This window comes from Aptenodytes patagonicus, chromosome 12 (assembly GCF_965638725.1).
Source record: "Aptenodytes patagonicus chromosome 12, bAptPat1.pri.cur, whole genome shotgun sequence".
NCBI classification, from domain to species: Eukaryota; Metazoa; Chordata; class Aves; order Sphenisciformes; family Spheniscidae; genus Aptenodytes; species Aptenodytes patagonicus.
The window spans coordinates 17,711,853-17,724,505 of record NC_134960.1 but is presented as its reverse complement, the minus strand read 5'-3'; the positions used below and the strand labels follow the sequence as shown (position 1 = coordinate 17,724,505).

The 12,653-nt window shown below is 39.2% G+C and overlaps 1 protein-coding gene across 11 annotated transcripts in view; it reads right to left on the bottom strand.

Annotated features, from left to right (window-relative positions):
* TENM2 (teneurin transmembrane protein 2) overlaps nt 1–12,653 on the bottom strand; it is a 763,074-nt gene that overhangs the window by 134,431 nt on the left and 615,990 nt on the right. For all 11 annotated transcript variants that reach the window (XM_076350345.1, XM_076350344.1, XM_076350347.1 and 8 more), the window contains one exon: nt 1,162–1,284. In XM_076350345.1, coding sequence (XP_076206460.1) covers nt 1,162–1,284 — 123 coding nt within the window. The remainder of the gene's footprint in view (nt 1–1,161; nt 1,285–12,653) is intronic.

The window sequence follows — 12,653 nt, the reverse complement described above, 5'->3', positions numbered from 1 at the left end:
AAAACGTGAAGAAGCTGAGGTGCAGCAGCACCATTTATTGAAAACAGAAGCAAATCTATGAAATGATCTGGCACACCAAAAACCAACTCAGCTTCCTTTCCCAGCTCTATTTTAAATGCGTTTTTTCCAATACTTCCAATGCAAGTATCCTGCGTGTTAGCATTTGTTTCTAAACGGCAATCAGCAAGTTTAACATGAGCCACAGGTCCCGAGAGCAAGACGATGCTCAGCTCTGAACAAAACTCTTCTGTTGGCCAATAGCAACTGCTCTTACCTCTCTTCTGTTTCAGTCACCCCATCCCACCTTCACAGTACACTAAGGCCTGTGAGGTGCTCTGACTAATTGAAACGTTCTGTTCTGTCTTCTTGTCATAATTTTTGTAATAACCAGGGAAAGCCTTATCGCGATGTAGCAAAGAAAACACCTGAACGTCACCAGTAAAAAGCATTAAATTTAAATGATTAAAATCCTTTTCATGACACGTAATTTCTCTGTATTTTTATTATACACTTTCTCAGTTTAAGAAAGTATTTCTGTTTCTAGATTTTCCCTCATTCTTCTCATTGCCCTGTCATCCTCCACTGGAGCAGTTTTTCTTTAGGAAAAGAAGAATCCATTTGTTGCCTACATTGCTCATACTAATATCACATGACAGATTATTTATGATGGGTCAAATTATGCTGTCCTCGATGTTTTTTATTAGAATTACAGCTGAGAAAGAAAAAAACCCAGGAATTTGGTCCTGGCTGGAAGCCAAAGTTCTTGACTTCTCCCAAGCAGTACAACGTACTTCTGCCACTACGTCGAGCTTTTTCTCCGAGACCTCTATGCTATGCATGGAAACAGGACATGTCATACCTAGTAAAACGTACACGTATTTTTTGACCGACCACTTCTGCGTTAGTATCTGAGGGAGCACTTCTGCATTAGTAGATGAGGTTCTAGAAATTACATGGTTTTGTGTATAGAGGGACGGAGTAAGAACAGCCGTACCTGGGCAGCCAACCGGCAAAACAACTACCAGCAGCAGAATGCAGAAAACACCAGCGGTGTGAAAAAACAGCCTTCAAAAAAGGTTTTGCGTACATCTCGGTGCGCGTACACATACGATAAAACTGCAGGAGAGCCGAAGCGCCGAGCGGCTGGAGCCGCAGCCTCACCTCTGCCTCCAGATGGCACCGTCGCCACGTCCTCCGCGCCCGGCAAGCCCGGCCTCATCCCGTTGTTGAAGGTGTGTCCGTCGGCGGGCTGGAGCTGCCAGTTCAGCCCCAGGAGGTGCATCGCTGCCAGAGACACAAAGTCGTCAAAATTAAATACGCCGCGCACGGACGAAAGCGTTGGGGGAGAGACTACAGCTCATTTCAGTTCAGCATCTTTTGGAAAACACGGTAAAGCAACTTGTCTCAGAGGAGTGTTCATATGCTAAATAAAAAAAGCAACGGAAAAAAAATCCAAGAGACAGCCCTGATGACTCACATAAAGCTGTCTTATTTTTTTTCAGTTATCAGATCTTCTAAATTACTGAAACAGAAAAGGAAAATTGCTTACAATCCAGAGTATCAAAACAGAGAGGCGAGCATTTTGTTCAGACTTTGGCATCGCGCGCTACCTTTCCGATTCACACATTACAGGGGGATACAGTCGTGGAAACAGAGCACTACTGCAAACAATAGCTCTGAGCTTAAATTATATGTGATAATTATACGTTGATGATAAAATTAGCTTTAGCCCTATGTATACTAATGGCATTGTAATGCAATTATTTTGTGTTTATTACAACTTATTTAAACCAACAGATTTAACAGCCTCTGTCTTCATTTCATAGATTAAACTTTCCTGACAAAACCAGGTCTTTGCCAATGCTTGACCTCACAACTTCTTCTAATCCAGTGCATGAAACTCAGCCGCCTGGGCCACACAACAAAGAGCCAGGCGCAGTCCCGGCCAGGGAAGGTTTGCCTATTAGCAGAGCTTTCTGGTGGCAGCACAGCGCCGTGGCCTCTCTAGCCGTCCCTAAGCCGGAGGCAGGCCCGCATGGCCCGCAGGTACGGCGGAGGCCATGCAGCTGCGCCTGACACGTAAGGTATGGAGTGGGAGAAAGGCCATGGCACCACCTTCACAAGTGCATGAGTTATAGGCACTGTGGTAGGGGCTAATTGAGTAAGTCCCGTGCATAATGCATGAGACTTGACAGGTCTGAATCATTCAGCTAGTGGATTTATGTGCATCTTCACCTTGTATAAACAGAAGCTACCTGAATACATCTCCATACTTTCATTGTATTATCCCTATGGCATCCTCCCAACATAGAGGAGTGGTGAGGGATAGAAAAGCCCACAAAGCTGTTTTTATCCACTTTCTCTAGGTCCACCATCAGCACTCTTCCTGTTGACGCAGGAGGTACGTAAACCTACATACCACACAGAACAGCATTTTCAGTTATATACTAAAATGGTGTTTGATGGGACTCACTGTTGGTTTAGGGGCAGAAAATATATATGATTATGGGCACCCTTTCAATTGTTCACTTCTGCAGTGTCAGATCCACATAAGATTAGCAGATATTTTGCGTCCAGTTACAAGCAATTGTAGAAGAGCTGGTGTGGTCACAAATGGACCATCAGTGGCCACACAGCTAAGGGTTCAGAGATTAAACAGTGAGGATAGGTAAGGCGAAAGACTTATCAGAGGAACTGCAATTTACAGTGCTTGAGACATCACTCGGATAATCTCTGAATACAGGGAATCCAGTTAGGCGTGACCGATTCATAGACATATTCCTAAAACCCAAGAAAGCGAAACAAAGCACCCCCCAGCCCCAGAATCCATCTGTCCCAACTCCTGGAAATCCCTCAGCTCACAATCTATGCAGAGGTTAACCTCCGTATTTTTGACAAAAGCAGCTGAGAAGCAAGACAGCTTTCGTAACATCACCTTCCCCTAGACATAACCTACAGACCAAGCAGATGTCTACGAACAGTAACTAAAATCAGGAGACATTTTGTGTGAAGAGGGCAGTTGCCAGATTTTGCATTCATGCTGAATTTGCAAAATTTTTTTCTAGTAGGAAAAAAAAATTGAAAATACATTAAAGCATCTGGTATTTTAAAAAATACCAAGTATGAACCTGAAAAGGATGTTTTGCTAAGAAAACACACAAAATTTATTTCTAGGGAATGTTTAAGAATTCCTGGAAAATATACAAAAATTTTATGTGGGATCAAATGTTTTATTCAATTACAACTTTTTTGTTTTGCCAGAACAAACATTGTAAAAGGCTTTTCCATCTAATCTCAAGCAACTAATTTTCTTTTCAGTATGGCAATGAAACTGAAAAATTATTCATAAAGCTCAAACAAGAAACAAGTCGCTAGCTCATACAGACTCTCCCCATCGGGTGAGACACATCATCTGTGCTGTAGACGTGAGAGGGCCAGGGGACGCCAGGTAGCAGAGCAGCTTGTGGTGTGTTTGTGCTGTCAGCAATTCCCCACACGATGCGCACGCACCAGGGCTCCAAAGACAGAGTTCAGCCGGCCCACCCCCGTATGCAAAGAGTGCATAATGATTAAGTGAATTTCAGAGCCCCCAAATTAAAACAAGTCATAGAGGAGAATTAGGCTTGTGTTTTATACTCTCAGTGTGTCTATTCAAAGTTGCAATTTTTTTTATTTTATTGCAAGCGTAACCATAAATGTAGGTCATTTGCAGAGATGAAAGTCTGCTGCTTCGAGTGTGAGCCATTCCTTACAACAAAGAGATAAGGAAATCATAACTACTAGTCTGTCCAATAGAATCATAGTTGCTAACTTATAATTACCAGGTAAATTCAGACAAGGAATTAAAAAAGATCTTATTAACATGGTTTAAGAAAAACTTTGATCCATCTGCTTCCAAGTACACCATGATTTCATTAATAACGCCGTTGCTCTGTGTTTTAATCATAGATGCACGTGAGGTAGGAGCAATTAGAGCTCCTTCCTAATGGGGCAGGGATTTGCACATCTGCTTTGGTCCCTTACAGAGGCAGAGAAAAGACGACAATCTCCTGCCCAGCTCGCGTATCCATTATGTGATCTACAGACTTCCACTAAGACAACTGAAACATGAGGAACGTTCAACCTTCTACCAAGAATACCTCCAGAAAAGTATGTCACGGGGGCCTGAGGGGAAAGCTCCATGTTTGCATTGCATATAGCAAACCTGAATGGCATCCGAGCAGGGAGAACAAGGAGCCGCCACCTATTCTCTCCTGCTTCAGAACGCTATGAGATGGCAAATTTATATGATTAACCTTTTGTTCTGTTAATCAAACAAAAATGCCTCCGGCAAAGGAATAAGTAGAAGCCCGTTTAATTAGAAATACAGGGATCCACTCAGAAGCTGAGTGCATGTGTGTCAGAAGAGAATTTTGGGCTCGTGAATTTGTGCCTGTTTCCTATTTTTTCTATTGTGGTGGGTTTGTTTTTTTTTTGAAACTACAACTAAATCTGTGATGCTGTGGCTTTTCTTTCTGCCCCAACAACACACTTTCATCAGATATGATAGTACTGACTACATTTTTTCCAAAGGATATTCACCAGTTGGTGATACTCAGCTAGATCCAAAGCTGACTGTCAAGATAAGTGCTGATTTTCCAAAACAGCCCACTTACTCCAACACAATTCCAGAGCTCCCCATTTGTTTATAGACTAACCTTCAGGGACAAACACACCTCTGAAGATTTAAAACACAAAAAAGTGCCATTTCATCTGTTATATGTACGGTATATTAATAAATTGTATTTTACAGAGCACTTACATATGTTTTGTAGGTATTATTTGGGTTTGTTTGCTTTTTTCCCTTCAACATTTAAGCATATTTTCTAAGTTCTTGTCTCTAATACCTGATTTTTAAATGTTGAGCTTGTCAGAATTTATCTGGTTCATTTAACACTAACATCCAGTAACTTAGGATAGTGAACTGTGTGTTTATATTCTCTAAAATATGAGAATATAAAACCAATAAATTCTGAAGTAAAACTTTTGAGGTTTATGTGAAAAGTAATAATCAACCTTGCACTCCCAGCCCAGCAACACACACATACACACAGGGCCAAAGCACCTCAAACTGGAAGCTAAACCTGCATGCCCATCAAGAACAAAAGCAGAGAACTAGTTCTGATGTCCAGGTGGTAGAACTGTCACGGCTCAATCTAAGACTTACATAAGATAGAAGTTGCTAGAGTGAATCACACGTTACTTTAAGAAATCCCCAAAGGCATACAAATCCACAGAAAAATGACAAAATTTACATGCAAAACTTTCTTGAACGTTCGCTAAGACTCAGTAGTGCCCCCGGATTCCTCTCTTGTTCAGTCTTCTCTCGTTCTGGCCATAAACCCCACGCTCACTCCATTCAGAGTTTAGCCTAATGGACAATGGTTTCCAAGCTCGGAAAGCTCTCTGTCTTCCCTTTGTGCTCTCCTGTCACTCTTGACCATGTATTTTTAAAATGAGAGACTTCTCGTGTCTTCATGTGCTAGAGATCTCCCTGTAGTACAACTCAGTGTCTGCCAATAGGCAGGGCAGAATCAGGTTTTGCACTTATCCCTTTACTCTATGGTCTTCCTTCTTAAAGGGAGAAATATGCAGATTAACAATCCACCATTTTCCCTGTTCCTACTGCATCTTCCCAGCTGAGGTCTGGGAGACATGCAGCACTTGCTTGTTAGAAAATTCAGTATTCCCTAAGTGACTCAGAAAGATGGGAAGATTATAAAAGTGAACAGAATTCAGAATGTTTCCATATATTAATTTTCCAAGTTGTCATGCTTACTAAACCCTAAATTATTGTCATGCAAAATGAACCCATCAAACTATGATCTCACTTTGTCAGGATATATCTAGTCATATTATGTTTAACTGTAGCAGGGCAGCCTCTTCTCATGTGAAAAAGAAATTGGTCCATTATATCATTAACAACATTAACAAATAAGCACTAAAAGCACTTTTGCTGTATGTAGACTACTGTATTATAGGGGGGTGGAAACACTAGAACTTTCCTTTCCATCCACTCATGAGGTGAACAATGATGCAACTCTTGTTATTCCAGTGTACTTACTTAGTCTTGAGCAACATCAGTGTGATTTCCAAGTCAGGCCTAATGAATCACAGACATGATGAAACAAAAGGTACCTAAGAAATCTTAGCAGACTGTAATTTTATAGCATACATACTCAAACAACTATCTGCACATCTATTTTTATTTCCTATGGTCTGTATTTTGTTTTAAAGCACCACAATATTTGTATGAAGCAAAAGAAGTTTAGTGTTTTTTACACTTCTGTGTGCATATAGATGGGTAACCTGGATAACTTGAAAAAATTAAAAAATAATTAAACGTTATTGCATGCTTACATTGTATTAGATGTTATTCAGCCAAGACTCGTGGTTCTTTACTAGTTACCACTTCTTGATCATGCAACAGAACTCCAGGAATTCCAGAAATTGATCTTACTGATCTCAGTTAGTATTCATAAAATAAGTTACTTAAAAGACTAGAAACATAGTAGTTTAATGTTCTACTACTATTCCTCTGGAGAAATAGGTTCAAGTTCAACCCAAGTCACAAGCGAAATGAGTGTGTCAGGCCTATTCCCTAGTGATTACTTGCCCCCTTTACAAAATGAATGCACAATTCATCACAGCTGACAACCTCTCCTCAAGAGATGCCTGAGACAGGAATAGCAAGGGTCTGAAGGTCAGAAAAGAGCAAAGGAGGAACTGCATGGGAAAAACTTGCATGGTGCCTGAAAACACTACACTTGATTCTAACTTGTGCTTTCAGGTCTCTATCTGAGGAGCACAGATTATTGGGTAGCTGTAACAAGAAAAGTAAGAAGCCTTCCCTAACTCCTCTCACATCTGAAGAGGTTACAAGACAGTTCACAAATACACATACAATCAGAATTTGCTGAACTAAATCCCAGTTGAGATCCATATTTTGCTAACATGTCTTAGGATTAAAGGAAATTGAACACAGAGGACAGCTAGGCTTTGTCAGGTGGGCAATTCTGCAAGCGTTATTTATGTACAAGGTATCTCACCATTGTGGACATCAGTAAAAGTCCTCTCCCACAAAATGTGGACTTGGCAACAAATATGCCTGACAAAGTCAGATTTCAGGAAGTCGTAGATGTTTTACAGAGGCTGACACCATCCGTTGCTCGGTAATCTTGGTGGCCAGCCTTTAGCCACATTTGCAGCAGGAGGAATACAAGCATTGTCAGTATGCAGCTAGGAGGGAATATACAGCTCCTCGTATTAAATGATGGCTGGGGCAGTTGTCTCAAAGAAAGCTGCTGAATCCAAGGACCCGGACTCACAATTATACTAATGTCCTTTCATATTCTGTTACCGGCAGAAAGGGACAGTGTCTCCAGGAAGTTCTAATCTGCGATTCCTCCACTTCAACATACATTAAAGTGTTTGGAAAATCATTACCAAAGAATATGAGTCTTTGTTACTTAAAAGAAGCAGTCTTAAAATAAACAATGTGAACAAGTATCACCTTTCCTTGCTAGAGAAACAATGATGTCTTCTCTCCTAAAATTCAGGACTAACTGCCAGAATTTTCTACTCTTCCTTGAATACCTAGTGTGACTGTGACAAGGATGCCAGAGTCCTCCTGAGGGTATCCAAGAGATCTCAGAAAAATTCATCACATTCCCAGGCCTTTTTCTAAAAGCAAAACAAAAGCCATATGGCTTGCTGGGTGGACATCTGCCATTTTTGATATATTATCTACAAGAAAGTTTAAAGTAGTATTTAAAAAAATTCAAACCTATCATAAATGATAAGATAAAATTCTAAATGGAAAACAGACCATGCAGGGTGGTGACACAGTCTGCTGCTGATACTGCATTATTCAAGAAGAGTGCTGACCGAGAACTGAGTAAGGACATAATGCAACCGAGCAACTGGGCCATAAAATGGCAGACGAAATTCAAACCCAGTTAAGATAAAATAATATATGTTGGAGAGGAGTAATCTTAACTCCACACATAAAATAATGAGCTCTGAGCTGGCTATTATCAAACTGAAGGGAAATTTTAGGCTAGACGATAAAGTCCCCTGAAAATTTCAAGTAAGTCAAACATTGAATCATTATGAGAAGAGCGAACAAAAGCAAGTAATATTGTCATGCCACCTCCCCTCATCTCAGGAAGGACCTAGAAGAACCAGAGGTTGGAAGATCAGTAGGGAAAAGTACACATATGATTTGTCTGTTCTTACAAGACAACCACTTTTGGATGCTGGAGATAAGTTAATGGATTATTTGACTTTTATCTGACCCAACACAGCTGCTCCTACACGTATACAACACTCCTTGGTGTAGTCCCAATGTTTCGTGAAGTGTTTGATGCATTTTTATGCCCTACGCTGTACCACAGCATGTCCCTACCTATCCACCAGCCCAGACAATTTAAGGAATGTTTGGATCAACACATCACAGGCAAACCCTTGAATTTTTATGCCACAAAGCATTTCCCAGAAGCAGTATGATTTTTAGGTACCCTAGGACATAAGCTTCAGTACACTTAAATAGGCTGAGAACGTAGTCTATAAAATGGCAGTTGCTGACACGCCACAAAGTTTGTGCAGGTTTCTCAACCTAGTGTAGTTATTCACCAGCAGAATAGGAAATACTCTAGTTAATTAATAGCAAAGCAAAGTCAGTTATGATTATAAGAGACATATTTTCAAAATATTTTGTTGGAGATCTCATGGACACAGGAGATAAGAATTTAACTTTTACATTTGATACCAGAGATGAAAGATCAGGCAAAAAAAAAAAAAAAAAAAAAAATCTCTGGACTACCAGTACTTAGGGAATTTATGAACTCGTGTTGTAATATTAATGACTAAGATCCTACAGATCTCATGTAAAACATTTGGATGTACTCTTGATCACATTGTCTGCTCTAATTGTAAGCATTCAATTGTTTGCAGGAAAGGTTAAAGTAGTATTTCAAAAATAGATCACTTGATCTAAATTTAATATCACTGTTGTAGAATGTATGCAAAAAGTACAGCTTATTGACTGTGACCGTTGAAGCTCAACAATGAATAGATGGCTTACTTTCAAGGTCATTCATTCTCAGTAAATCATCTTAATCATCAGTATGCTATTTGGTATGCACTATGTTTTCTTAATAAATTTAAATTAAAAGTTCATTTGGGAACTCCATTTAAAACATTACCAAAATACACAACTTTAAGAATTAACAGATCACACTGTTTTCATTAAAACAATAGGTTTGCCTGTATTATGTCTAGAGAGCACAATAAAGAACCATTTTCCTGTCTTATTTATCCTACACATAACATTAAACAAGACCTTTCACTTCTCAGAGTCACTTTTTTTTAGTTTACTATGTTAAAAATGGAGAATTCCATTAACTCCAATGGCACTGCTGCATATTTTTATATCCTGTAACATGTTTTTTTCCACTTCTCCATCAATTGAATTAAGCTGATATTGTTACCCACATACAAGCTTCTATACCTTACCCACCTACAAGTTTCTACTCGTTAACTGTGCCTGAGCTCTTCAATAGTTTTACTTAAAATAACAACAACAACTTCTTGTAACTTTCCAAAGAGAAAGACAGAGTGTGTTTTCTGACTACATGAGGAAAGCCGTGAGGACTGATTACCCAGTAAGTTGATGAAACAATGACCGTAATAAATGTCAGGCTGCCGGTTCTGCTACCTTCTCACAGCTGCAGAGAGAATACAGCTCGGTGCTTCTCTAATCCAAGAGTGATCCTATAAGCACAGTCACAGTCAAACTTGAATTTCAGCACCTCACTTTCTGGGACATAGCAGAGGGAAAGAGAGGCAGACCCTTATCTTTGCTTCTGCGCTCTTTGTAAGGATAGTGCTCGCTGTGTAAGAGGGGAAAGCCCGGCGCCTCCCCTCCATGGCAGAAATGCCAGGCATGCTCTTTCCGCTCACCAGGGAGACACAGGGGACATTGTGCCTTTTTCAAAACACAGTGGAAAGGAAAGTTGACTTCACACAATCTTAAACATAAGAAAGCAATCCTTAGGCATAATTTCACCCTCAGCATGTAAACTCTTTTAGACAATAAACTGTTTAGAACAGGGCTTTTGCTTTATGAAGCATCTAGCCCAACAAGCATTTTATAGAAATACCATAAAGGATCTATGAATGAGCGTATTGTTATAATCAGCAGCAAAACTTCTGCTGGGATTTGTTAATTGCTTTCTTTTGAATAAGTGTTGTTAAAGATGAAAAAGGAGAGAGAAGGAGGGCTATAAGATGGTTCATTGTCACTGTGTTCATATGGAAGAAATAGGGGACCCCAAAAAAGCAATTTTTTTTTTTTTTTAATTGGTCACACCCCCCCTCCAAGCTGACTGATTTCTTTCCCCATGCACATCAGTGAACTGAACGGAATGAATTTTCAAAGCACAGCATGAAAGATATATCCACAAATCCCATTAGTAGTAATGTGATTTGTGTGCTTATCTGCCATGCAATGCTTTGAAAGTTCATTCCTCTATGCCCAACTTCACTCTTTCTACTTCCAAAAATACTTGAAAAGCTTACACACACTTACAGTTACTCTGGGGGTGGGGAAAACTGGAGGATGTGAAGACCTGGCTCACAATTCCAAGGATAACAACAGGCAAGCAGAGCTTCAGCCTGCAGGAACGAGAGTTGTACCTTGGGTGGTTGTTGGTTCCCCAGTCACCGTTCTGACTGGGACTGAGAATGAATCCCTGGTTTAGACTTTTTGACTTTTCTTGTTTCAGTCCTCTTTACTGAACTGTTTTGATTTTGTGCCACTTTGAGCAATCTTTTTGTCACAAGAAGGGTAACAGCATTGCACGCTACCTTCAGAATCTGGAATCTCACGACAAAGACCTTAAAAGAGAAGCAGAATACAGTGCACATTCATTTATTCTCGTGACAGGCCTTAGATTGTACGGGGCATAGAAAACTGGCACAAGATTAATCAGTTCCCGAGACTGTATAAAATGAACTCACTTCTTACAGCAATTTTAAGAGTCAAGGCTGCAATCTTTTTGGTCTTGCATCTGAACTAGATGGCTGTAATGAATAAGAAAAGTGTTTATCTTTTTATTTACCTAATACAGCATCTTTCAGCCTGGAAGGTCCCAAACCACATTATACAACATCCACTTTACCAGCCTTGCCAAAATACTGCCACTTTTGAAATAGGCTTAGAATAGCAGAAAGGGATGCTCTTGACTAAAACACAATGGAAAAACCTCATTTTTTGGAGCAATTGTGAGCATTTAATGTTAATACAAAGCAAATTGAATCCGATTTTAATTTCACACCTAAAAGACTCCATTATCATGAACAAAGTACCCAGCTCGTCTTTATTCTGTTTCCAAGAGGAGGAAGAACCTAGCTGAGACTTGAAACTGGCATTTCAGGGAATACAGACACAAATACACTCTCTTAAATCACTGATGCCTGAACTTAGAAGAATTAGAATAACTGGTTTACTTTTAATACTGATTGTAAGCCTAAGGAATATCACGTCAAACATTTATTCGACTACGTTCATCTTCCGAAACTGCAACTGCCCTAATCTCTACAAACGTGTTGAACAAGATTTTCATAATCTAACTGTTCCAAAGCATTCAGACCTTGACTGAACCTCTGGTTGTTAGCCATATTGATAAGAAAATAGTTTTTACCTTTATTACTCCTTTGCATACACTAAATGAAGTGGAACTGCATGATTATGAATGGCCAAATTTCTGTCCGCAGTGCAAAAAAGTATAATTTCTAATCACAGAGTATATTCTTCTCTTAATAGAAATTTTACAGAATAGTTTAATTTAATCACCTGACTGTAAAACCTTGCATGAATGATAAAATTTAAGGTTTTACTCTCTACACAAAGTAATTATTGGAGTTAAAAGTTCATTACAAAGAGGAAATAAATCCAAAGATGAAAAGTAAATACGATTTCTTCTCCCAAAGCTTCTCATTAATTTTCAACTCTATTAACTGTTTATACTTCTTTCACGGTATGCTTCAGAAGGTATATATAAACATAGCCTAAATCGTATCTTGATATTGAGCTAAAAGTACAGATTATATTTAGCATCCAGGCAGATTTAGACCTTTTTGCAAAGCTGACATTATTAATGTATTGTGAATTAGATGTCCTACTGATCCAGAATAGAAACATATATGAAAATCAAATATACAGATTTTATTTGATAAATATCTTACACCACCAGTCAGTTACAACCTTGTAACTCATATTGCTTTGTGGGTTTTTTTTAATGATAACTTTTTAAAAAATAAACAATTATCAAATTAGACTTTAGTTATGTTTTTGAGAATTTTTTTTCCATTGTCCTTACATGATTTCTATCAAGCATTTCCCATAATGGGTTTACTATAACTGGGATATATTCTATTTTTAATCTTACACCTGTCTTATTCTTGGCAGGTTTCAAGTCTGAAGTTTGCTTATTTTGCCTTCACAGGAAAAATAATTTTTCTAACAAAGCAGAGACTGAAAGCTTGCCCTCCTGCATCCGTGCCTTCTCATCTTCCCGTCCAGAGTTCTAGAGCAGGTAAGGAAGTGCAAG